Source organism: Oreochromis aureus, linkage group 11 (assembly GCF_013358895.1).
Source record: "Oreochromis aureus strain Israel breed Guangdong linkage group 11, ZZ_aureus, whole genome shotgun sequence".
Classification (NCBI taxonomy): domain Eukaryota; kingdom Metazoa; phylum Chordata; class Actinopteri; order Cichliformes; family Cichlidae; genus Oreochromis; species Oreochromis aureus.
The window spans coordinates 29,855,858-29,883,366 of NC_052952.1; the positions used below are offsets into that span (position 1 = coordinate 29,855,858).

General features: G+C 39.0%; 2 protein-coding genes across 2 annotated transcripts; one reads left to right on the forward strand and one right to left on the reverse strand.

The window, feature by feature from the left end:
* Positions 1–210: 210 nt before the first annotated feature.
* Positions 211–10,405, forward strand: LOC116314819 (C-type lectin domain family 12 member B-like). The gene is made up of 8 exons (XM_039619655.1): positions 211–329; positions 4,802–4,902; positions 5,231–5,305; positions 7,981–8,094; positions 8,938–9,105; positions 9,194–9,357; positions 9,485–9,594; positions 9,707–10,405. The coding sequence occupies exons 2-8, from the start codon at positions 4,836–4,838 to the stop codon at positions 9,831–9,833; spliced, it is 825 nt and encodes a 274-aa protein (XP_039475589.1). The 5' UTR covers positions 211–329; positions 4,802–4,835; the 3' UTR covers positions 9,834–10,405.
* Positions 10,406–23,789: 13,384 nt separating this feature from the next.
* Positions 23,790–27,091, reverse strand: LOC120442675. Its single transcript, XM_039619647.1, has one exon. It carries the CDS (start codon positions 27,064–27,066, stop codon positions 24,163–24,165), a length of 2,904 nt encoding a protein of 967 aa, XP_039475581.1. The 5' UTR covers positions 27,067–27,091; the 3' UTR covers positions 23,790–24,162.
* Between the last annotated feature and the right edge of the window lie 418 nt (positions 27,092–27,509).

Sequence of the window (27,509 nt, forward strand, 5' to 3'; positions counted from 1 at the left end):
GCTCAGGTAATCTCCTTCGCCTGTGGTGCATCAGCTGCAATCAAGAGGCTGCATTTAAACCCAGTGTCGTCACCTCTCCTTTGCCAGTCCGACAGCTACCAGTGGTGGTAACAAGTTGCATCTCTCTGTGTTTCCTTTCAGGTCGATGTTTTGCCTTACCTACCTCTCCTTGTGTTCTCAGTTTTTGACTCATCAGTTACACCGTAAGCACCCAGCTTCCAGCCAGAAATCTCACCCACCACTGAACCTTGCCGTCTAAACTTGGATTCTCTTCACCTCTACTGCCTGCCCTCCTGCCTGCTGACTGTGCTGGAAACACTAAACCTCAGGTTGGACAAATACTCAGCTGCTCAGTCTTCAATACCCTCCCCAAGCTGGAAATCAGCTTCACTGCATGTAAGCAGTCAAGATCTGTGTTGTAAATAATGTGAGTCTGATTCACTGAGTATGTTGTGTCTGCATCTGGGTACTTTCCTTGTGTTGGCCTCTGGGCCGTTTGTGACATAATCTTAAGATGTTGCCTGGGCTTCTTGTTTTCAGTCATACTTAGTAGCATTGATGACATGTGCTTGATTCCCAAACAGAGACCTGTGTGACATGTTTTGAATGTGCAGAAGATTTTTTTAACCTGAGCAGAAATATTTGTGAAGCATATTTAGGCTATTAAAAGCCGCAAGGATATATATTGTTTTATGAATAAGTGACACATACATGTTTAAGCAGGTAACGTCTCCTGACAAAGAAGCCAAAGTCTCCTAATATCAGACAAACCTTATTTATTTGTGAACGCCTGGCTATTATGTGGTAACTGTGTGATGCTATCATGTGGACCAAAATCTCTGAAAAAATGTTTGCAGCACTTTGTTGAATCTACTCCAAAAAAGGCAAAAGGTGGTTCAGCCTGGTACTAGCACAGTGTATGTAATACATTTTCCAGTGAGTGTATATGTAACACAAAGTGTTGCAAAATGGGGCAACTTACTTTTTCCAGTCAAAAGCAGAAGTTGGTACAAGAAACAGAAGTCACGGAGTTAAGAAACAGTAACTTCTTGTATTATGATGCTCTGTGGCTTTAATACTGGGGCATCTCTGAGTAGAGTTCACAAAAGGCTCAACAGAAAGACAAAATAACAATGACAGAGAATGATATTAAGTACACTTCTTTTGTAGTTAAAACGAACAGTAAGTCCAAATCAAGAAATGCATATACAGGGAGACAACTTCATCAGTTTTGGAAGCCACTGAGGTCAACCTCAGACACATATGTGTGGATGAGTATTTTACACATACCACCTTAACATTGTGACCAAAAGACAGCTAGCAGATGTTGCAGCGATGAAGATGCCAAAAGTAGAAGAGAAGATGTCAAGTTGTCAGGATCTGCAAGATTTGAATTAAATTGAATTGTTCTGAATTCCTTTATTGTCATTGTACACAATACAAAGAGATTCAAAGGCAGTACTGACCATTTATGCTGTACTGACCAACTCAGCAACACTAAAAGGCCTGAAGACAACAGAAGACAACTAAAGTGCATCACAGAATTGTCTATGAAGGTTCTCAGACATCCAGGTCATGTTAATCTAAGAAGCTTGGGAAGAAAAGAGACAGGACTTCTTTAAATTTCTTGAGGATGTTTTTTTCTTTCCAAGCTCTGAAAAAAGCTTGAAAATGCATTACAGAATTATTTCCATGGTCAAGAAAAACAGTTTAACATCTACACATAAAGAAATTCTTGGCAATGCAGGTGTATAACTGTCAAAGTCTACAAACAAGATACACCTTGATGAATAGAAAAACTGTAATGAAGCAGAATGTGGCTCAAATGCTGGACTTGTAAGGGAGAAATGTACTCAAAAAGTAGCTTCATACTGTTACTTGTAAGAATGCAAAGTATACACAAATGAGAGCAAGCACTAGAAAAGACAGCACAAAGAAACACACACCCATGAGAGGAGACTCAGATAATAAATGCAATACAGGTAATGAGGGAGGAGGAAACAGTAATGAGACAAGGGAAGTAAAATTTAAAACAAAGCACTAGAGACAAGACAACAGCCTATCAAAATAAAAGAGTAAGTATAATCAAAACTGAGTCAGCGACTCAACCATATTAATTTGACACAGCGACAAAAGACAAACACGGGAAAGACTGGAGGAGAAGAAGGGAACACAAAAGGGAACTAGCAGACCTATCAACAAAACCAAAACACAGACTAAAGGCATGAAATATCAAAAACTCATAAATAGAAGGGAACCATTAATAAAAGAATAAAGCCTGATCATAATCCCCTTTTGACAACAAATAATGAATACACAAAAATTAATACCCTGGTTCCAAGACCCGGGAACTGTAATAAATACACAACGTTTACACTCAAGATGAGGAAGCTAAGATTAGGCTTTGCAATAAAAGATCTAAAAGACCCTGCACAGTTCTATGAGAAGACCACGTGAGGGTCATCTCATGATAAACCTCTTGAACATGAACCTGTTTAATGTGACATATAAAAGAAATCCAAATGTAGATCATAGCATTGCATTCACAGGAGGGTGATAACATAATACATACAAATATCCAAAGAATTGGAATTTATAATAAATGTTTTTTACAAAGATATATGTTGATAAACAGTAATTTCTAATGTATGTTTCATGAATATTTTTGCCTCTTTATTGACCACTGCTGTTCATGAAGTGCAAGTCCCAAGGAACTCGGAAGAAATGTTGTTTACGTACATAGAGAGTGCATTTTTAAATCAGGTTTTTATCTGTTTGAATCCTGCAGTCAAAATTCAGACTATTGTATATTTTTACTGTCTGTCAATTTGAGCAATCTGTCTTCAGCATGCACACTGCTTGTAACTGCAAGGTTATCTTTCCTGTCACGTCTGCTGAGGCAGATGGCGTGGAGTGGAGAGAGTGTAGATCCAAATGCAGACTATGGAGGTGCATATTAGCAAAAAGCGAGCCTTTATTTTGGGCTGCACAAAACATTAAAAAAAAAGGTGACAGGACTGCGATAAACTAACAAAACCTAAACTGGGGAAAGCTAAACATAAAGACACGAGGTGCATAGAAAACAATATAGAAACCTAAAACACAAAAACTGAAACCAGGAAAGAGGAAACTAAGACCTGAAAAGAACGGGAGACTTGGGAAACATGTGGAACTTATCCAGACAACCCAACAACGAACCAAGGAAAACACACAATATATACACTGAGGGTAATGAGGGAATCTGCAACAGGGCAGCACAGTTGGACCTAAACTGATATAATCAGAGACAGGAAGGAAGCAAAACAGAATACACAATTATCACAACAGAATTATTACAGTAAAACAAGAAACTAGAGACACACGCTGAGACATGGACTTGACATAGGGGCCGGGAAAGAGCAGACATGAAAACATAACTGACTCAACGTGACACCTGTAACACATGGAGGCACAGTAACAAAACCTAAGAACTAGAATTCACAAAAATATAACCAGTAACTAAATCAAAGAATATTAATGATCAAAAACATAAACACTGGGTCACCAGACCTAGAACCATGACACATTACAATACATTCATTGCTACATTATTAGTTACAACTCTTCAACCACCCCTTTTGTCTTACTTCTCTCTATCACCTTTTCTATCCCTTTGAAGAAGTGAGGCTCCATAAATGCTAAAGAGGTAAGTATTATTTCTCAGTTACATTGAATAGATATGAGAAAATAAACTGTAGAAAACTAAACAGAAGAAAGTAGAAGAGAATAACAATTTAACATAAACCAGTGACACACTCCAGGGCCTGATCAACCCTGGCAGGGCCTCCTTGGATGAGGGTGTCTAGTGATAATGGCTGAAACACCCGATAAATCCAAGGTCCACTACTGACGATGTGTCAGATGGCAGATTAGCTCGGGTAAAAGGCCGAAAGGCACACAACAATGTGTGCTGCTGGTAAAGTTTCTGGGCTGCCTTTCCTCATAACAGCCGTCCCTCAAGATTCTCAAGATTCTCGCCATTTAAAGCAATGCATTATCACTACAACATCTAGTCCTTTTACTGAATCATGCAGATGTGCAGCTGACAAATCTCAAGCAACTGTGTAATGCCATCATGTCAATATGGACCAAGATATCAGAGAAATGTTTCAAGCACCTTGTTCAATCAAAACACGAGAAAGTGCTTTTGTTAACTACAAGCCAGTCACACACAGGTTCATATAAGTGCTTTTTTTCAATATCTAAGTGTCTTGTATGACGACACTCACACACAGTCACACTCCAGTGGATGCATTGGGGGTAACTTGGGGATCAGTATCATGCCCAACATCCAGAATGGAGAAGACGGGGGATCAATTTAACTTTATGCAATGAGCTACCACAGCTGCCCCAGTACACCACATAGTGCATCTAGTAGAATTTCTGGTGAATGCAAATATACAGTGACTTGGTCAAACTCATGTGCTCTATCCTGAGATAATCTCAGTCCCTAAAATGATAATGTCTTTATGCGAACAGTTATTAAATAACATGCTATGTTTTGACTTTAACATATTTTTGATGTTGTGATTCTGCTTTGCAAATCTATAGAAATCTATAGAAATCACTTTCCAGTATGTACACTGCCTCCAGTATATATTCACAACTTTGAGGTTCATACTGATCATGACATGCATGCAATTATTTTCTCACCCATAAGCAGAAGTTGGCAATAGAAACAGACATGACACGTCAGAAGATTCAACCTTGTCTCTTATTTTGCTTCTCTGTGGCTCTTATAGAGGGTTATTTCTCTGTCTAGAAGTTACACGAAGCTCAACAGAAAGTCTGTAAGGATGGCAGAGGAGGAAGTTAACTATGCCACAGTCAAATTCAAAGAAAAGAAACATTCCCAATCAAAAGGTAAGTTTTTCCAATGCACTGCATCAAGAAAATACATTCTAAGCTACTTTTGATGACTATAATTGCAAATTTACTCAATGTTGATTTGTTTTAAACAGTAACAGTGACTATAAAAAAATATCAGTAGAAATCAGCAAATAAGATCTTGAGCTAAGTAGGATTTTTACACTGATATTTTAAGAGCTTGGTGCCTGAACCACTTCAGCTAGTGGCTTGGGGATCTGACTTGAATGTGTCCCAGATGCCTCTTAGGTGAGGTGTTTCTGGCATGAAACCCTGTTTGTTGTATGATAACTTATGAATGTCAGTTAATTTTTAAACCTTTCAGTTAAAAAGGAGGAAACTGTTTTTGATGAAGTGGAGGTGAAAAATGAAGCAAAGGAACAAACTCTGGACACAAACGGTGAGTTAAGAAAAGAAAACACAAATCCACCGTAAACAAATGTCCAATACAGTGAAAATTTCTAAAACTGTCAGTACAAGAAGGTGTGACGAGTACTGATCAGTTTGAGTGTCTTTCAAACTGGAACATTTCCCTAACAGGGATTTAATGAAGAGACATGAAGCATCCTGAGTTTTACAATTAGATTCAAATGGTGAATGTTCTCCTTTTACAATCATTTTTACCAAAGTTTTGAAGGACAAGTGGTATTTAACAGTTTAATATTAAAATGCTTTTATCATTCATGCTCATAATAGTTAGGAGATGCTCCTTATAGGGTTTACATTCCAAAGATAGAGAACAGCATGAGTTACATTGTGTAAATGCGCATTTCAAAGCTGATATGTGGCTTCAGCTGTTCCAGACACTCAAATGAAGTTTAAAATACCATCATTTGCGACAGCGAGACAAAAAGGAAATGTTGGACTTATAGATAGCAACATTGAATAATCAATGAACCAATAATCAAGTAGATAAAATATTTCTGTTATTTAGATTTTTACGCCAGACAAGAAGAACGTTTACTTCAGTTTCGTTGCCCTACATGAATAAAATACGTTTTTCCATGGTACAATATGCGTTTTAAAGTGGACACAGACTCCCTTCTCTCTCTCTCTAAAAAAAAAAAAAAGCGATTATAGATTTAGCACTGTTTACAAATCTGGATTTAAGAAATAAGTGTTTAAAGATTTTAGAGCATGTTTAGCGCCATCTTGTGCCAGCATAGAACATGATGTCACTGGGTTGGTTGCTGCAAAGTCGTGTCAGGGTTCATAATTCACGGTCGTCACTTATACTAGTTCCTGTAAGAGGTCCGCAAGCATGTTTGAATAAAAAAAAGACAAAACTGCATTTTTGGTCATTAGTTTTCAAAAATACATTGAGCTACAACAGTTTATATATCACAGTGAGGTATGTGTATTTCAATCTTTGTACATTCATAAGTCATATATTCAAAGGTTTGTTTTAACTTACTATAATACGAAAGTATTATAGTAAGAAACGTTAGGCTACTGGTTAATTTCACAGTGTCAGCTAACTAGTGACCAATAACTCAGCAGAAAACAAGGACACTAGAACTAAAACCATTTATAATGGTTGCTCCCAACCCTGTCAGCAATGAGCTTTATGTTAAAAACAAAACAAAGCAAGGATATACTGACCACCTTTGCTCCATCTCTGAAGAAGTAGTTATTTAGTTGTTTGCTAGTTAGCGATCAGCACTTTATTTATGCACTTAAATGTTCTCTCTTTCCCAAAACACATGCAGACAGTTTATGGCAGAACTGATTACTATATGCGCATCGCAGCATAAATGTAATTAAGTTTCTCACTGAAGTGTGAGCGGGAATCCTAACATCCATCAGCATGTCCACAGGGAAAAGATTGCCTACAAGATTGACTGACACTATTTGGAAACCTTAATTTCTTATTTTGATTTAGAAATCGTTATCTCACATTATCTCTAACGAAGTCCGATTGTAAACAGTTTTTTTCATGCTGACAGGATGTCAGGACTTCCAATCATGTTCGACATAAAACATGCCAGGGGCTGCCACAAAGAGTTTTGTAAGACTGTGTTTGTTTGTTTGTTTGTTTGTTTGTTTGTTTGTTTGTTTGTTTGTTTGTTTGTTTGTTTGTTTGTTTGTTTGTTTGTTTGTTTGTTTGTTTGTTTGTTTGTTTTAGTGTCCTTGTTTTCTACTGTAACCGAGGACAAGGTATGAGTAAACGGGGCAAAGAAATAAATTGATCATTTATTTATTACATTAATTAAACATACAAATTCCCCGTTGTTTCCAGACAGGACTTACAACACATCCTGCTGATATCCCAGCTGCACATGAGACTTACCACACAAACTGTGCGAAAATAACAACACTGCAACCCGTCACACCCCGCTTAGCGACACTGCAATCGTGGCACGCACTGCAAGCAATTCGGGTCTCAGCGCAGCTGGGAATCAGCGCTATGCATGGCCTGCGATCTGGGAGATAAAGGGAAGTGGCACAAACAATTAAACAAAAAGCAAAAAAGGGAGGTTAGTCCGCCCTTACACAACTCACTCTCAATAACCGCCTAAAAAAAGTCACACTAAAAAAAGTCCAACGACACATTAAAAATAAGCACATACAATAGCAAATGATCCAAACAAAAATGGCAAGTCTCTTACCGAGAGTATACCCACTCGCACCCGAGTGGATTAATTGCCTCTGGTTTTTTCCACAGAAGAGCGCTGACTTCACCCCACACACCCACTACCTTTACACAGCTCTTCAGCCAATCACCTGGCAGAGAGCAACAACTGCCAGATGACACTTGTTACACTACTGAGATCACTTCTGTCACTAGTTTCTAACATAAACTAATGTAAGTCTATTAACAACAACCAAGCAGTTGTTACGTTCTGTACTGGCACAAGATCCCGCTAAACATGTTCTTAAAAACTAAAACTTTAAACAGTTATTTCTTGTCAGTTATTGCTTTGGCTTCACAGACACTGTTAAATCTATTATAGATTTTTACATAAGGGCTCCATGGTGTAAATTAGCTCCAATAAATGTGTTCATGTCCACTTTTAAACTATATGAAATTTTTATCAAGTCTTCACTAACTCAAGACTATAAATATTTTTCCAGACAAGACATCAGACAGAACTACGAGCAGACATCGCCACTATAAACAGTTGGCTTGTTGTTTGGGAATCATTTGTGTCATGTTGGTGTTTGGCATCATAGCAGCCACTGTCTACCGTAAGTATGAAAAAGATCATTTCATGTATAAAAGATGCGTTTATTATTATTAGTGGTAGTAGTAGTAGTATTGTTGTTGTTGTTGTTATACAAATTCCACATTTCTTGATCAGGACAATTTCAACTACGATTTTTGAAATGTTTTGTTACTCAGAAAACTGTTTTATTTTTAGAGGCAACCTCTGACAACAATATTTTGACAGACACTTAGAAAATATTCTTTGACAACAACGAATGCAGTCAAAGTGGATTTGAAGACATTCTACAAGGACTCACACCTGCAGTCACAGTACAGCCCTTATGCTGACACAACATATCTTCAGCTAGAAAAAAAAAATCAAAACAAATATATACTTTTTATTGTCAGAGTGTTTACATGAAATACATGAATGCATGGTATGAAATAATGAATATGGCAGATATCGGCAGTGATAAAAGACTGAGTATGGGGTTTGTGGTTTACTTCTTTTTGTTCTTTATTTAAAATTAATCTGACAAATCTGAAAAGCACAAACATAGGTATTAATGCGCAGAAATTTGGGAAACCTGAATTAGAACAGACAGAAGATGTTTTGAACTGTGATAAAATTAAAAAACAAAATGGAAAAAGAAATTAAACAACATAATGGGATTTCTTTAGGGGCTTAGAGTTTGCACATTATTAACTGACAATTACTGAACTCGCCTGAAGCAGTTAGAAGAAAACCAAACAACTAACTGTTGCCAATCACAACCTGATAGATCTATACTACAAAGTCAGCTCAGACACTGAAGACTTGAGGAGGAACCAAACCAACCTCATACTGCAGATTCACAACCTGACACGAGACTCTACTCTCACAGAAAAACAACTTGCAGAAAACCAGGAGCTCAAAAAGAAAAATAAGGAGCTGGAGACAGAAAAGAAAAACCTAACAGAAATAATACAACAGATGACGACATCAGGGAATGACTTCAATGTTAGTCAAGCTCAATGGAGCATTGATGCCTACTGTCCCAAAGAAAATAACAGTATGTTCCAAATATATTTGTACAAAATTACCTAATTTAACATAGATATGCACTGATGTTGTTTATTAACAGTTCTCTATTCTTGCAGACAGAAAATGTAACCCTTGTCAGAAGGGATGGGATCATGTTGAGTCCAGCTGCTATGCAATTAATGATGCTAACCGTGATCAATGGAAAACCTGGGAAGAAGCTCGAGAAAACTGCAGAGGAAAGATTTCAGATTTGGTTGTTGTGATTAATGAAGAAGAAAAGGTAATGAGAAAACTGTGGGACACTTTATTACAGACTTCATGAAAATAAAAATACAATTTCTTTAGATCGAAAGCTTTCTTAGAGCAAAGTGTTTAAATATCTCTGACAACTTTCTCTCTGTCCTCAGAAAACTGTCAGTAAAATGAGTTGGACATATGGAAACAAAGGATACTGGATTGGTCTGAGAGTTGAAGATGGGAAATGGAAGTGGCTGGATGGAAGGAATCTGACTAGTAGGTAAGAGACACTTTGAATCAATATAAATTTCAAGTATTTCCCAAATCTGTGATAAATCAATTACAGTGTACCAGTGTCCATCAGCCTTGAGCAGATTTGTTGTTTTCCTCAGCTCCTGGATCGACCAGCTTCCTTCTGATGGTCACTGTGCAATCTCTGTCAAAGACCAAGGATTTAAATCAGTGAGCTGTAATGAGAAGAACCGATGGATCTGCAAAAAGAAAGCTTTGTCTGTTTGAATACTGCAGTAAAACCTCAGAGGACTTTTGGATAGTCTCAATCTCAAAAATATAATATTAATGATGATATTAATAACTGGTCAACAGAGGGCACTGCATTACTTCAAATCAAAGAGTTGTTGCCTGAAGTATCTGCACTGAGATTTTTTTCATGTTGCAATGATAGTTATTGTTAAGCTATGTTATATGAATGACAAATGTTTTAGTCAAGCCAAGAACAACACTGTTCAAACTGCTGTCACATGTGGAAGAAGGACATCTGGCCTCTACATTTGGACTTTGTTAATCAGTCACAGTGTCAACATCAGCTACAGAGCAGCAGAGAAGAACAGGAAGTTCATCTTATAATTCAAGTCTCATGTTGTGTATTTTGCATATTGTTATCATATCAACTTCTCTTTTTTAGTGCTGTTAGTAAAGTTTTGATTTTATTCATTTACATTGATTGAAATGAAAGTATGGATCCATCCTGCTTTGTATCACCAGCTCAGCCTGGTGGTGGTGCTGTAAGGGTTTGGGGGGCATTTTCTTGGCACACTTTGGGTCATTTATGCCAAGTGAGCATAAATAAAACTGGCACAGCCCACCTGTGTGTTGTTGAACATGTGCATCTTTTCATACCCACAATTGTTTTGGCTGATTCCAGCCAGATAAAACACTATGTGAGTTCACTATAGTCAAATTGCCTCCACAGTCACCAGATTTCAGTCCAGTATCAACCTTTCAAAAAGATTTCAAAAATATGTTTTTTAATTTGGAATTTGAAAAAACTTTTTCAAATGAGGTTTTTATTCAGAGTTTAATTCTTTTTTTGTCAAATCAATTTTCAATTTAAGTATTTATTAATGGATGAATAATTCATTTTGAAATATTGATTAATAAATAGTGTTTTTATTCTAAATTAAATTATTTTAAAAAAATAACTTATTTTATTAATGTTTAAATGAATAAAATCATTGAAAAACGCATTCAGAAATGAATTTACAGATGCACGTTATATTACACAATATTATTATTAAAGCACAGGATTCTTTATTTCTCTTGTGGTCCTCCATAAAAATAGCACAAAGTATGCGGAAGTAGTTAAAGGCCAAAAAATGTGTGGAACACTATTTCGTGAATGCTAGCTTGAATTTACATTTAAATGCTGTATAACATTCACACAACAATGTTCCTGTTTCTCTTTATTATTCTAGTTGCTTCTGCATGTTTTTGTGGCTTTTAACCGCTTCCACATACTTTGTGCTAATTTCATGAAGGACCACAAGAGTCTCGCACATCGAAATAAAGAATCCTGTGCTTTACAGCATTAACACAACTAAATCTAAAGTTGACTAAGCACACTAAAGTTATCATGATTTTAATGGTGAGAGCTGCTCCACATGGTTTAAAAAGTCTCTTATTTGCCTTGACACATCGATTCTCTTCCCCACAAGCATCAACATTTTGTGATTTTTTTCATGAAAAACAGGGAGCATGGGAGTTGGTTTCCTTATATATATCTACATTTCTAAATGCAATGAGTTGATGCCTTGTGATTGGCTTATTAGTTCTGTGTGGTGTGGGGAATTCACATCATGGATTTCCAGCTGGCAAATCTGCAGCAAGTGTAAGATGCTATCATAATAATAATAATCTCAGGAATATTTCTTGGACCTTGTTGAAGAATTAAGGGAGTTATAAAGGCAAAGCCAATGTCATCTCAGTACAATCAATTTGTGCCTAATAAAGTGTCCAGTGAGTGTATATGTCAAAAGCAGAGGTTAGTTAGAAGAGACAGAGTTACACTGATGAAGCAGCAGTTTATTATGATGCTCTGTGGTGTTTCTCAATGTGCAAGTCACAAGAAGTGTCGAGTCACTGATACATAAGAACTACCTGTCTTCAGTTTGAAGCCATAAATGGAATCAACTTAGATTCTCAGGCAAAAGCAGAAGCTGGTACAAGACAGACTGGGCACTGAAGAAGTTTATTATGATGCTCTGTGGTATTTCTCGGTATACAAGCCACAAGAAGTGTCTCTAGTCACTTGTAGATAAGAACACCACGTCTTCAGTTTGAAGCCATAAAAGAATGTAAGATTCAACTCATCTTACATTCTCACGCAAAAAGCAGAAGCTGGTACAAGACAGACTGGGCACTGAGGAAGTTAATTATGATAATTATTATGTTCTATGGTTTAAACACAGTGCTATTGCTCAGTGTACACGTCCCAAAAACTCAGCAGCAGGGCGGTAATTACGGCAGAGGAGAAGGTCATATTAAGAACTAACAAATGAACACAATCAGCAGGTAAGCTTTTCAAATGCAGTGTATCAAAAAAAGATTTTCTAAAACTCAGGGCTATTGACGTGAATCAAAGTCTGCATCTCTATGTGATTACTGTTTCAAGTCATGTTGGTTTCTTCTTGGTGATGTTTTCTTCAGTAATAATAAACAGTAAAAACGACTGTAAGCAAATCCAGTGGGTCAGATACTGAGATATGTGCTGCCACATAAAAGGCAAACTTTCCCTGTACAATCCAAGGCGAAGTTCCAGAGAAAAAAGACATTTTTAAAAAGAGCTATGATGTATCAAATTGGATTTAAGATGCTGAATTCTGTCAACATTGAGCAAAAACATTTTCTTCATTCAAAATGACCCAAAGTCTACAAAAATTGTGGTTGTTTGAAAGGTACTTAAGTCCAATTACCCTTTAAACTCTCAGTAAAACAGGACAAGGAAGCTGCACATGAAGAAATGAAGGTTGAAAATAAAGCAACTCAACAAACTCCTGATTCAAATGATGAGTTGTCAAAAAACAACAACAACAACAACAAAGCTCAAACAAAATCACTCTGTGTTAACACAACTGGAAGGAGGGATGGGAATCAAGAACTGGTTCCCAGTAGTCCAATTCCCCGGGATCGTTAGTCTGCCTGCCTATCGATCACACTTATCGGTTCTTCTGCTCTCGATACGATCATCTGATATTACTTTGTGTGCTGTATGAAAAACATGAGATCCATAATTATTGGAGCTTATTCAGATCGTGGGCTTTGTATTTCACATTTACACTCTTTCAAATATGTAATTTCCCCAGAGTGTATTTGATAAGCTCTTCAACCTTAATTGTTTCTTGAGTTGTAATGATCTAATAAAAAAACAGACAATGTGTATAAATACATAAAATTAGAGTTTAGACCAGAAAACATAGAACTAAACCAGCAGGAAATGTGGTTGTAGGGAGGAGGGTGACATTCTAGTCAGTCTTTAGCAAGCCCCAGTCAACATGAGTGTAACACTCGTTACCAGAACCTCAGCATGACACACACTCAGAGACCGTTGGATGAGTTTGAGTGCACTTTTATTAACAGTGTTGAGAGCTGGAGGCTCTGTGGAATCTGTAGCTTCAGCTCAGCTCTTGTCTGCCTCTGCTCCTCCAGCCCTCAGCAGCTACTAGAAATAGGGAAGTCTTGGTTAGCATGATGACAATCAGCTGTGCCAGCCGGGCTTGCTTGGCACTGTCCTGTGAACCCACTTCTCCACCCTCCCCTGCAGCTTTGCCTCAAACCACACCCTGCTACAATGACACACATTCACGTCGATGATATTTTGATACACCTGCCATTTCCTACACCAAGGCATTATTTCATACCAAGACCTTTATTTTGTTAAAGACAGGTAAGATTTGTAAATTTAAAATAAAATATCTGAAGTTGCCCCAAGCTATTTAAACCTACAAAAATAATGTTAAAACATTTTATTTTAATTTAGGAAACACAGTTCTTCAATACGAAACATGACAAAATTCTCTCCCCTCCCTCTTAAAGAAAGAAAGAAAGAAACTAGGCCTTTGTCCAGAAGAATATGAAATTGAGGGCAAAGCAGAACAGAAGATGAAAAGAAATCGTAAAATAATTAAAATACAGTGAACAATCTTGTCTTGATGCATGCTCAATCAGGAAATCCAAAAAACTTGAATCTGTTCATCTGGAGGTCGCGTTTTCATGGGGAGAAACGTTTCATTACTCATCCAAGTGACTTCTTCATTCTCAGCTGAATGCAGGTTTCTCCAACCTTAAAAACACTACATTTGCATAATGACTGAAACTAGCACCACTGACTACAATACGCATATTGTAATGAATACTGACCACTGATCATTGATGAAACCATGGTCAGACATGCAGTCAGCTGAGACAGATCGGGAGATATTGTAGCACAGACTCCTGTAATACTTTAGTTTTCCTTCTTCAAGCTGAAACAGCAGGAAAGATCTTTGCTAAAACAGCATTTATAACTTTTCATTGACTGGCGCTCGTGCATCAAGGTGTTGCACTAATGGGTTTACTACTGTGAGGAAACTGTGGTAATTGAAGTAATACGTAATTCTGTCTATAATCAGATCTGCCTTGTTAAGGTTCAAAAGTTGGAGAAAAGGAGTACGGAGGGCTCACAAGCAAATAACAACTCTGGTCCCGAAGATGTGATCAAAGCAAAGATTTATTGATTACACGCGTGGAGTCCGAAGCTGGGCAAAGTCAGCAATCGAACTGAACTTACAATAATTAGACAAAGGTTTTATATGGATACAACAACAAAGCCCCCTCTTTTGCAAAAACAGACAAAATACAGCTTACGTCAATCTAAACCACAAAATGTTCCTGCTAACTTTAACATAGTTTTAAAGAGCATTACGTCTCCTCTCCATCCCGGTGTCGCACCATGAGCGCCTCCTTATCTCCCCGAACATCAGGTGCACTTCCTGTAAGCATCTGACAATATGCCGGCACAATTTGCAATTGCAGCAAAAACACATCTTCACTTCTTACCTACCAAAATAGATCTCGTATGGTGTGTATGTGTGTATGTGTGTGTGTGTGTGTGTGTGTGTGTGTGTGTGTGTGTGTGTGTGTGTGTGTGTGTGTGTGTGTGTGTATGTGAGTGTCTGCTGTGTAGGCTATGTATGTGTCATGACCTCGTCTGCACCCCAGCTCACCTCACACCTCTCGTCTTAGCCAGACATAAGGCCTGTGCACATACACAGCTGAACTCTGTGTGATTTCTAGGCTAAATGTCACACTCAAATGATGATACTCAAATCATGAAGGAAACTTACTCAAACTGAACATAAATGAAACTTAAGACTTACTCAAAAGGATATAAGGTGTAAATGATAAAAACTTAAATCTTACCTCTAAAGGATATAAGTAATAAAAGATAAAAAATCACTCCAGGCGTATGTCATGTAAGCAGGTGTGTTGCCATTCCTTTCCGAGCTCCTGTCCTCCTCACCGTGTGTTGGCTGATCCTTAACGCCTGCCAAGAGTTTCTGACCTTCACTTGACCAGGAGCCACAGCTCTTTAATAAGCTCAAATGCAATCATGTATAAAAGATTAAAATCATTTTCATAACAAAAGTTCTCTCTTCTCAGATCTACCAATATGTTTGCTCGTCTCTACTACAGTTCAATCATTGAAAATTACACTGATCAGCATACTTTGTGGAAATTACAGATTACATAATGGCAAAAGCATTTTTCAGACCCCTCAGCCTCCAAAATTATGTTTAATTGAATATTATAAGTTGTTGATATAGATTTTTCATAAAACAGTTTTGAATAAATTACCATATGTCAGTCATATTTTTGTTCATCTGTGTTCCTGGACTTTGTAAAGCAATTCTTACCAAAGGCCATTTGTGCACAGAGTATTTAAAACAGAAATGTACCCATTAAAAGGAATTAAATGTTTAAAACTGTGTAACCTTTGACTGAAAATAAATAAAAATATTGTACAATGGAATCCAAGTTTTTGACCATGTTTCTGAATTTTAGGGTTTTTCAAACAACATTTTTTAAGATGTAATATCTCCCACAAAGATACAAAACACAGAAATGACAAAAGCTGTCACTGACCCTGAGCTTTTGCCTGAGTTTTGAGTTTTTGTACTTACATTTTTGCCTTTTTCTGTATATATAGTGTTCTGAGTTTTGGGGGTCTGTATTACATTTAACAAGGTTTAGCCTTATTTTTGCCTTCAGGTCTTCTGATTTAGTTTTCTTTGTGATTATAGGTCTGGTCTAAAGTTAAATCATTTTTTCTCTGCCTCCAACAGGTATTTTGTGGTTGTACATAACAGAACAATGCTTAAATAATTAGGGATCTTTGACACATTTCATTTTATTCTAAAGACTTTAAAACTATGAATAATTTTGGTTGTTGAAATAACTTTTTTTTTTTTTTTTTTAGATAAGAAGTCGTCCTGTAATAAATCTTTTCCATCACTAGCAACATGCTGGGGAATTCTGTTACTAATTATGCTCCTTCGATTCTACAGTGAGTATAAATTTAAATCTTACACTTTGATCTCAGGTGTGTAAGGCCAAAGTAGTCTCATGTTTTATATTTGATTGTGTTTTTAACAGTTATTGTTGCATTAATTTATAAGAAACATGTAAATACATTCAAACCACTTAAAAAAAAAACTAACTGCTGTCCTTTGTAACCTTATAGTCTCCACAGTTTTAGAAAACAGATCGCAAACTTGACTGCAGAGACACAGATGCTCAAAAGAAAAATGAGGAGCTGGAGACAGAGAAGAAAAACCTAACAGAAATAATGCAACAGATGATGACATCATGGAGTGACTTCAATGTTAGTCGAGCTCAATGGAGCATTGATGCCTACTGTCCCAAAGAAAATAACAGTATGTTCCAAATATATTTGTACAAAATTACCTAATTTGAAGCTGTTTATTAACAGTTCTCTATTCTTGCAGACAGAAAATGTAACCGTTGTCAGGCTGGCTGGGATCATGTTGAGTCCAGCTGCTATGCAACTAATGATGCTGACCGTGATCAATGGAAAACCTGGGAAGAAGCTCGACAAATCTGCAGAGGAAAGATTTCAGATTTGGTTGTTGTGATTAATGAAGAAGAAAAGGTAATGAGAAAATTGAGAAAAATTGTGAGACACGTTATTACAGACTTCAGGAAATAAAAATAATTTCTTTAGATTGAAAGCTTTCTTAGAGCAAAGCATTTAAATATCTCTGACAACTTTCTCTCTGTCCTCTGAAAACTGTCAGTGAAAAGAGTTGGACATATGATGAAAACAAAGGATACTGGATTGGTCTGAGAGTTGAAGATGGGAAATGGAAGTGGCTGGATGGAAGGAATCTGAATAATAGGTAAGAGACAGCTTGAATCAATATAAATTTCAAGTATTTCCCAAATCTGTGATAAATCAATTACAGTGTACCAGTGTCCATCAGCCTTGAGCAGATTTCTTGTTTTCCTCAGCTCCTGGATCGACCTGCTGTCTCCTTCTGATGGTCACTGTGCAATCCCTGTCAAAGACAAAAGATTTAAATCAGTGAGCTGTAATGAGAAGAACCGATGGATCTGCAAAAAGAAAGATTTGTCTGTTTGAATACTGCAGTAAAACCTCAGAGGACTTTTGGATAGTCTCAGTCTCAAAATATAATATTAAAAAAGATCACTGCTACATAGAAAGTGACACACACAACAGAAGAACAGCTTATAGTTGGTGTTGCTCTGATCCTGTGTGGGCTGGACTTTAGCCCACGTGCACCTGCAAACTCAAACTCTGTGCTTTCTGATTACATTTGTTTCTGAAAGCGCAGAAAATTGGCTGGATTCAAAGCCTCTGGTGTTTTCGCATGTGCCCTCCCTTCCTGGATTTCCAGTGTCTGCAGGAATATTATGATGGAGTGGCGCTGTTCCACTCATTTCCACATTTATCCTCCTCTTTATTCTCGACTCCACCAGAGTGGCTAAAAACACATTTTAACATATGTTTGTTAAGACTCATTTATCTCAGCAGTCCCATTTGAGAAGAGCGCAACCCATGTTTTTGTGCTTGGAACTACAGATGTACCCTGAACGCATCACACTGAGATAATCAAAGTTTATGTAAACTACAGGAGAAGTGCAACGTTCTTACTGGACATTTCTGCATTTGTTCCTTTGCTCCTGTGAATGTTACTCCTAAGATGATCACATTAGGGATATCTGCTCCCTTTGACGTCACAGAGGCTTTGTGGAGCAGTCTGAAGCCTGATCTTTGGCTCACATACTCATTATCTGGAATGTTTAATATGAACATGTGCTGTTGTAAGGGATTTAAGAAAATAAGAATGAGCATAAGGGGGGATGATAGGCCTCACTGCCGGGGCAGCCCTTCGATGTGCTGTAATCCAAGTATGTGATGATTATGTGATGTGCTGTAATGCCACTGTTAAACGTCCACCTCCCCCTCTTTCAGTTAAATCCATTAATGAAGAGACAGAATAGCAGTGATGCTCTGAAATACAGTGAGTATGTGTTTGTAGATGATCTATTACCCTGTCAGGACTCACTGTTCTTTGCTCCTGCATGTTTATTTACAATTTTCCAGTGAATTGTCCTGGGGGCTTACATCATAGCCTACGCCCACGTGTGACACAGCAGAGCTTAAATCCCGCCTCCTCCGCCTGGTTGCAGTCAACATTTCTGATCGGCTTCCTTTACTTACAGCGCTAAAACTCAGGAACAACGGGGAGAAGCGGGGAAATTAAGGGCCAAGAATAAGAGAGAGAAACTTACAAAGCCAACAGCTGGGTGTTGTTGTCACACCTGTTGTCATGTCTTGAAGATGACGCTGACATTTTGGAAGGACAGTGCTCTGGCTTTTCACAGGGTACTTTCAGTAGAAACTGCGCTGAGTTGAGTGATGGGATGGGTTAGGATGGGGACGAGAAGACGATACTAAACAGCCTTCTGACATCTGAACTAGAGTGCTGGTTTGAAATGAAAGCTGTCTGATCTGGTGAGATTATTTGTGGACTGATTCTCATCTTAGATAAGATTTTATCATCTATTTTCAGTAAAGAATTTCTAATTTCACTTTTTATCACCAGTACACACCCTCACACTGGGGCCATGTTATTATCAAGTCAATCTGATTTTGGATTTCAAAATAAAAGCCCTTTAAATGTAGCAAATGAGCTACACTTCCATTCACTTCAGGATGCTGTTAAAAGGAAAATTCATGTTTCCACAAACTAATCGCAGCTCATGTCGACATTTATGATAACACATAATCTAACAGTGGAGTCTGTAACAGCTTTTATGAAGCACCAGAGATGAAACACCATACAGCAGTTTGCCAGACAACAGCTTAAGAATAACTTCATTGATCCCAGAGGGGAATTCACGACTCACTATTTGTATGAGGAGTGAAAAGCCTGATGGCCGCGGGTGTGACTGATTATCTGTGTCTCCCTGTTTAACAACGAAGACAGACGAGTCCTCCAGGTCCCATAAAGCTGTTATAAGGTGAGCTGTTCAGAGTTGTTCATGATGGCTTCTAAGGTCTTTATTGTGCATCTTTCAACCACTTCTCCCATTGTGTCCAGTCTGGTGATGGTCTTGAAGTCAGCTTTAGGACAGTCCAGTGGAGCCCACACGCTGCTCATTAATGCCCCACAAGTGCAGTACCCCTACCTGGTATTGAAAGTGCTGTAGTATTATTTATGCTTACTTTTGCACTTTCCCACCGATGTCAAATGTAGCTGAAATACTGAAGACGTCATGCAGGCACAGAAGGAAACACAAAATCATCTCAGCTGTCATAAGGCGAGAGGCGGGGTCACTGCTGCAGGGGCATTTAACCTCCTAAGACCCGAACTCTTCCACAGCATGCATTTTTAATTTCTCTTTGATATTTGGGCATATTGGGGCCCAATGAATGTAAAAACAAAGAATTACTAGATTTTTTTTTTTACCCAGTTTTTCTAAGAAAAATGAGAGCCACAAATGAGGATATTCGTTTAGAATTTCGATAGAACAGTGGTAGTATGATGTCCTCGTAAGTGGATATCAGGCCCTTGTAGAGCAAAATTGAGCATTTGGGTCTAAATAACCATGATGTCCACATATGTGGACGCCAGGTCCTAGGAGGTTAATATAAGTATACATTTTTAGTCACGGCTCCATCCTTTTAAAATCCTCATCCAACTGAAGTCATTGGAGATGAGTAAGAGGATCAGCCAATCATGTTGTTACTAAGCAGCAGTATTAACCCCGGCATCATCATCATCATCCCAACAAAGTGACCCCAGCTGTGTTCTCTCTATATTCAAACTCTGATGTTATGGAGCTTATCTACACTGTAAAAACCACAAAATGTCCTGGTAATTTTCTGTTTTTTTACAGAAATTGACTGACTTTTCCATAAATGATGATAAAATAAATTTCTTAAGTATTTACAGAATACTCTCTGTAGGATTTAGACATTTCCTTCAGCTATAAAAGGGAAAATTCTCTTTATTCACAGTGCATTTTCTGTATTGTTAACTAATATTTTCCATTAATAGAAAAAGTTCTGTTTATATTACCCTTTACAGGCACTTCTTTTTACTGTAACTCATTAAATGTAAATTTCTATACAATTCCAACCTAATACACCATTTGCTCAAACATTCATAAATTAAAACTTTATAAATTAATCTGTGCTTAGTACACAACAACATTGGTACAGTTACTGTTAAATATTCTTTTATTCTCCTCAACTCAGAAACTATCCTAAAATATAGTGACCGTCAAGACAGGCTGTGTGGCAGGCAGGAATGGTGGACCCAAAACGCAGGACTCTCAGAGACGGGACTTGGACTCAAAACGCAGCTTTTATTGCTGGAAAAACTCTTCATGAAAATAAACACTTACAAAAACCTCAAAGCTGAAACTAAGACGAGACAAACAAACAGCAAGAAGAGGGTACCAAACATTAACGACACGACAGATAATGTGAACACACTGAGCAGATTAGAGGCTGCAGAGGGACGTAACACCTCCTCCCTTAAAAGGGTTCCTCTAGGACCCCTAAATTTATTAAAAGCCCCTCTAAAGCCTTCAGGTCCTTGACCCACAAACCTGGAATAAAAGTAAAAGCTAACAGAAGCACAGTGTTCACATTATAGTTGGCATCTTTAAGCATGGATGCCCCTGCATGAGGATTTGAAGTCGCCACACTGAACACACACAAAGTAACACATGACCAACACAAAGGAGCACAACAGTCAAACCCAAAATGATTACTTGACCTGCTACAACACAAAACCAAAAGTAGCAACAAATAATCACAACCAAGTAATCTGTTGTCTCCACCACACAAACGGTCACATACAAGTGGCCTTATACCACAACAAGTTACTTTAATCCACAAGGTTCAGTAAAGCAAGCACACTAGTGACCAACCACAAAATGTAGAGCTATGGCCACACAATGATCACATCAAGGGTGGCTCAGCACCCCACAGTGTTATTGCCATCACCTGGCCAACAACACTCACAAGTGATCCAACAAAAGTAGCCATATTCCCCACAACACTAAAGGTCACAGCACAAAACACTCACCTCATGAGGATCTCATTAGCATCCATCAACACTGACATATTAGAGGCACACACGGTGTACACACTATGCCAACTTAAAAACGACCTACCTGCCTCAGCTACAAGACCATTATTAATGAATGGTCTCAAACCTCCTGCCAAGTTTGGTGCCACTGATTCACTTTGAGCAACTCCCATCCTAAAACGCTAAAAACAAAACTTGACCTGTCTAGTCTTCAGTGGTGTACCGGGCTCGAGGCAACTTTGAATGCGAACTCGAGAGCAGGCAGCAGACCAGAGATATAGTCTCCTACCAAACTCTGAAGCGTGCCCCCACCCAGGATAACCACCAAACATAAATTAAAACAAAGCAAAACAATAAACAAGTGCTTCGATGGAAGGGCAGCACAGCCACCCAGCTGAAACACACTAAAGAGTTTGCTCAATTACAGTGAACACCATCACTCACCCACTTAAAAGCAATACAAAAAACTGATATTCAGTCTCCACTAAAATGTCCAAAGATCCCGGACGAGCTCCCACTTATGTTACGACCCGGCTCAAAAGCCACAACATAGAAAAGTAGAAGAATACCAGAGTGTTAGTGAGAAGAGGGTTTATCTTAAAATGGAATACCAGGTTGGCTAAAATGGCTGGTGCCACCAAGGCAAAGACAAGTGAGTTCTCTGGAAAGCTTGCCTCATTTATGCTTTTATCCACACCTGACTAGGTGTGGCCAATTAGCACCAGCTGAAAACATTGAGGAGATTAGAGGCTGCAGAGGGACGTAACACAAAGGCAAACACAGGGCTAAAATACACAGTGGAGTAATCAGGGAATAGGAAGCAGGAGGGAGACACAGCTGGGAGAAATTATGGCTAACGAGACAGGGCGAAGTAAAACTGAATACACTGACATAAGACATGGACCTTTAAAGTAAAACAGGAAACAAGAAACAAATCACAAAGACGTAGACTTGACACTGAACTAGACCTACACTAAACACGAGGGCACAAGAACAAAACCTAAGAACTCATAACCCGGACCAAACTGAAACCTAGAATAATAATAATCAAAACAGCACAACTAAAGAATCAAAACATAAATCATAATACAGAAGAATACCAAAACACAAGAAACTGAAAATGCTGGGTCAAAGTGACCCAGAACCGTGACAATGACAGCATCCATCTCGCCACAGAACGACTAAACAGCTGATACACAAAATCATTCACAAACTTTCAAATTTATGCATTTTATTTCCTTGAAATCAGTTTGTCCTCATTTAAATGCCTTTATATACATTCATTCAAGTGGCTCCAAAGTGTTTTCTTCAAACACTTGACAACGAAAAAGTGTGATATTTAACAATATGTTCACATTTAATAATATCCAGAGCACCTCTAAGTTAGAATCACTGCCTCAGCCAAACAGTTAAGGTGTGGTTTACATCCATGTCTGTCCACTCATGATACAGTACACACATGTAGTCAGTTATAGCCACTCACCTTTGAGTACTGACATTGCATTCAATTCATCAATGAACTGAATGCAATTCACATTGGTGTGAACATTTTTAACTTTTGGGGTCTTTACCTTACAATATAACATCATTTGAGTCCAGATTTGTTGACTGTTTAAGTGGTGCTACATGAATAAAACTGAACAGATCTAAAGAAGGTGTTCCTGAAATTTGACTTTATTAGAACAGGACGGATGGATGAGCACAGCCCTCTCAGCACAGGGTTGACAGGACTTATAAACTTATAAACCATAATATACATAAAATACACAGTGACTTAAAAGAAATCAATAAATACACAAACACTTCAACCGGTGCTTCCCCAGACTGCATGAGTAACAGGAACCACTCACTGTCGGATCTGTGGGTGCTAAAATTACACTGTTACTAGAGCCATCCAGTCGTTCTCTAAAAGTGAACATTAACTTTCTTAAAAGTGCTTTAAAAGTCCAAACACCCACAGCTACAAACATCTGACTGGCACTACCCCCTTTAGGTATCCTGACCACAAGGGGGCAGTATATAACAGTATGCAACAAACATAAATAAACAAAATCACTTAAACTGCAAGTGAACAAAAGCTGAATTTGTGTTAAACAGTACTTGCCTGCACATAGAGCTTACATCATTATCTGTATATGTCATCATCATCATTTATTTGGTCAGTAGTAAAGTAACCGAGGTATTTCCCTTTTTGAAATAAAAAAATGTGTTAACCCCTGGACTAAAAAAAAATGTTCCAAGTGGGCTAGGTGCTAATTTTCAGATGGCAGGTCTACATCTAGAATCAAAATGAGCACAAACATCAACAACCAAAGTGAAGCATTAAGACAAAACATAGCAATGTCAAACAGGATCCACACATTTGGGCCACAAAATAGATGTAAATTGACTAAACAAAGACACAAATCAGACAAAAATAGATGCAGCATGATCACAAACAGACACATTTTGGCTACATATTGATGTAAAATGACTAAAATCACATGTGCAACACTTTCTACATATTTGACAACAGAAGAAAAACACAAACAAAGCTGGAATGTATTTTTAATTTAGATATTTTTTATTTCATGCCGAATTAGATATTTTAAAAATCAAGCGCCAAATCACAAAGTCTCCTCCCTGTGTGTACTGTAAGGTCAAAACCCTACAGTACTACAGAGAACCCCAACAATCAAATGATCCCCCTCTGAGCAAGCACTAGGCGACTGTGGGGAAGAAAAACTCCCTTTAACAGGAAGAAACTTCCAACGGAACCGGGCTCAGAAAGGGCGGCCATCCGCTGCGACCGGTTGGGGGGGATGGAAATCAAAAGGAGACGAGATGGCGCGAACTACAGTTGTTAAAATTTGGATTTGGTGCTAAAATTCTGCTTCAAGATGTTAAAAGAAGCAGGGCGGCGGGGAAAAGCCAGGATGGTCATTTTAATCATCTCTGGCTTTAGTGAACCACCTAAAGGGTTTTCGCAGAGCTTTTCCCACAGCTGAAAAAAACCTGGAAATTTTGGACTTTTTGGGAGGACTGGGGATGACTCCGAGGCGGATTTTTAGATGCCTTATCAGAGCCTCATCAAAAGACGAATCATTTGCTATTGCAGCCTTTAAGACATTGTCTGGGGAGCCAAACTCCTTGATGAGGCATTTGGCTAGTTTCTTGATGAACTTTTTCTTGTTATTTGTCAGACTTGTGGCAGACTCTGTGCTGCTTAGTTCAGGCTGTATCAGATCTCTCAGACGGTTGATGACCGTCTGTAGTTCTTCTGACAGAGACACAGACTGTTTGGTCTTAGATTTAGATTTTTTGACGACTCTCATCATGAGGATAAAAGCGAGGTCATCAGAAATTTTCTCAGCATCAGAAGATGACACTGACACAGAACGCATCTCAGACATGTCAGAGGAATCCTTGAGAGAGCGTGAAATGCTAGCAGAGCATTTTTGCGGAGAAATGCTCCCAGGTTTTGGTGTTACAGGTGTTTCATCAGGTGCCGGGGAGGATCTTTCTGGGGAAATGCTCTCAGGTTTTGGTGTTACAGGTGTTTCATCCGGTGCTGGAGAAGATCTTTCTGGGGAAATGCTCTCAGGTTTTGGTGTTACAGGTGTTTCATCCGGTGCCGGAGAAGATCTTTCTGGGGAAATGCTCTCAGGTTTTGGTGTTTGAGGTGTATCATCCGGTGCCAGAGAAGATCTTTCTGGGGAAATGCTCTCAGGTTTTGGTGTTACAGGTGTATCATCCGGTGTCGGAGAAGATCTTTCTGGGGAAATGCTCTCAGGTTTTGGTGTTACAGGTGTTTCATCCGGTGCCAGAGAAGATCTTTCTGGGGAAATGCTCTCAGGTTTTGGTGTTACAGGTGTTTCATCCGGTGCCAGAGAAGATCTTTCTGGGGAAATGCTCTCAGGTTTTGGTGTTACAGGTGTATCATCCGGTGCCGGAGAAGATCTTTCTGGGGAAATGCTCTCAGGTTTTGGTGTTACAGGTGTTTCATCCGGTGCCGGAGAAGATCTTTCTGGGGAAATGCTCTCAGGTTTTGGTGTTACAGGTGATGGAACAGATTCTCTTCCACTGCCATCTGACTCTGTGCTTGTTTCCTTTGTCGGTGTCCTTGTTCTTTTAATAAAGTTCTGAATGTCTTCCACCACCACAGAAACCTTGTCCTCAATCATTTGATCTTGGTCTTCGTTCTCCACCCAGAGTAAAAGCTTTTGTAAAAACTTTTCTACTGCGTCTTCTACGAGGACATAGAGGACTTCAGCAGAAAAGGGACGCTTTGAGCCATGTGCTGGTTGTGGAGTCCTGGAGATGACTGTATCTGAGAGGGATCTACCCATTAGAGGTTCGGGGATTTGATACAGTCGATCCGTCATAAGTAGATCAAATACTTTTCCCGTCAACTCCACGGTAAAATCTCTGGTTGCCCCACTATTTCTGAAGTTGTCCAATGTTTTATGGATGATGAAGAGTTCTTCTTTCTTTGTTAATTTGTCAAACAGCTGGTTAACGTCTGACCTAATGGCGTCAAAGTCGGCTGGAGAAGAACGCATGTAACGAAGCAGCGTGTTTCGGGAAGGGGCTCGATGAGCCTCTTTACTCTGGGGACCAGTTTCTGGGACTGACCCTGGGAGGCTACTTTCATCGGATGGCACTGTTTCATACTTGTGGAACTTGAAAATGTTTTTTAGACAAACAAAAAATTTCCTGTTTGCCTTTATTACTTGTCTCAGCTCTTTTTTCATTTTTTCAAACTGTTTTTTCGCAAACATGGAAAAGCGGTGTTTGCGTGCTTTGAGCCCTGAGTGTGAGGTGGATGGCAAACATCTGGAGAAAAGGTCTCTCACCTTGTTGATAATTAATCCTGCATTAAAGGCAGGCTTGGGTAAGCTACACCTCTCACAGGGCTCTTCACTGCTTGAATTCATGTTCCCAAGTATCTCATTTACGATGTCAGCTGCAACCACTTCTACTGGCGTTGGAGCTCGGATACTTTGGCTCTCTGCAGCTGGTTTTATTTTGTCTTCTTCTGTTAGAGCTGATTCGTCTGGGAGCTCAGTTTCTTCCTCATCTTTATCTTTTTCTGTCATCTCTCCATCTGAGCTGCTTGATGACAGAATCACAGAAATCTCTGTGATTGCTGATTGCACTGATATCTTTGAATCCGTACTTTCTGTACCGGAATCAGACCCGCTTGACACGCACCGGCAGCGCATCTTACGTGCTACAAACCTTTTAAGGCACGAGGCAGCGTGACAAACCATGCGGTGCAGCTTTTTAATATTACTACATTTCCCGCTAACATAAACGGCGGGGTCTTGCGGGAGATCGGGGCTTTCTGTAATGAGTTTGACTGTTGAGCTTACCTTTTCGGAGATCTCTTCCTCAACCATCCGTGTCAGCTCGTCAGCGCTCTCATGTCGCTGTTTCGGGACATTAAGAGAGCTGGCGATGGCGTCTGAGATCGAGTCTCCGAGGGACGGGATTATTTTCCCCGCATCTAAAGGCTCTGGATCTTCCTTCGTCATGCAATCCTGAGTAACAGGAAGGGCAATTTTGAGGATTCTGCTAGAGGCGATCTGAATGATTTCACAAATCATATCAGCAAGCACCGCTAGGGTCCCCGAGTCGCATGCGCCATTTTCTATTAAGCTCCACTGAACCCCAGAGAGCCTTTCGAAGCACCTCTTGATAGGTGGCATTATCTGGTCTGGTGTGACCACAATCGAATTTTCATTTTCGCTGCGTGTTGACATGGTTGTATCACACATTTGATTTTCCGGGTTTGAGAGAACAGCGGGAGAATTTTCTTGTTTTGGAGGATGCCGACTGTTGAACATTTGCAAACAGATGAGCAGTAATTTTTGTGTGTGAGAGCCCCTATTTGTGGGGTTTGGCTGCCTGTCACGTGGCTGACGGATCAAAGCAAAAGCAAATTCCTTTGATCTGCCAGTGACGTCGCAAAGAACGCACGCGCACACGGATAAAAGCCCCTAGCGCGCGCTCACAGCTGCGCAGCAGCAGATTTGGGCTACGTCCACACGTACCCGGGTATTTTTGAAAACGGAGATTTTTCTATGCGTTTGCACCTTTCGTCCACACGTAAACGGCGTTTTCGGTCACTGAAAACGGAGATTTTTAAAAACGCCTGCCAGGGTGGATATTTCCGAAAACTCCGTTTTTGCATTTACGTGTGGACGAGAAAAACGGAGAAAACGCAGCGTCAAAGGTGTGCGCCTTTTTTGACGTCACACTGTGCGCCACGTTATTGTTTCGGTGAAAT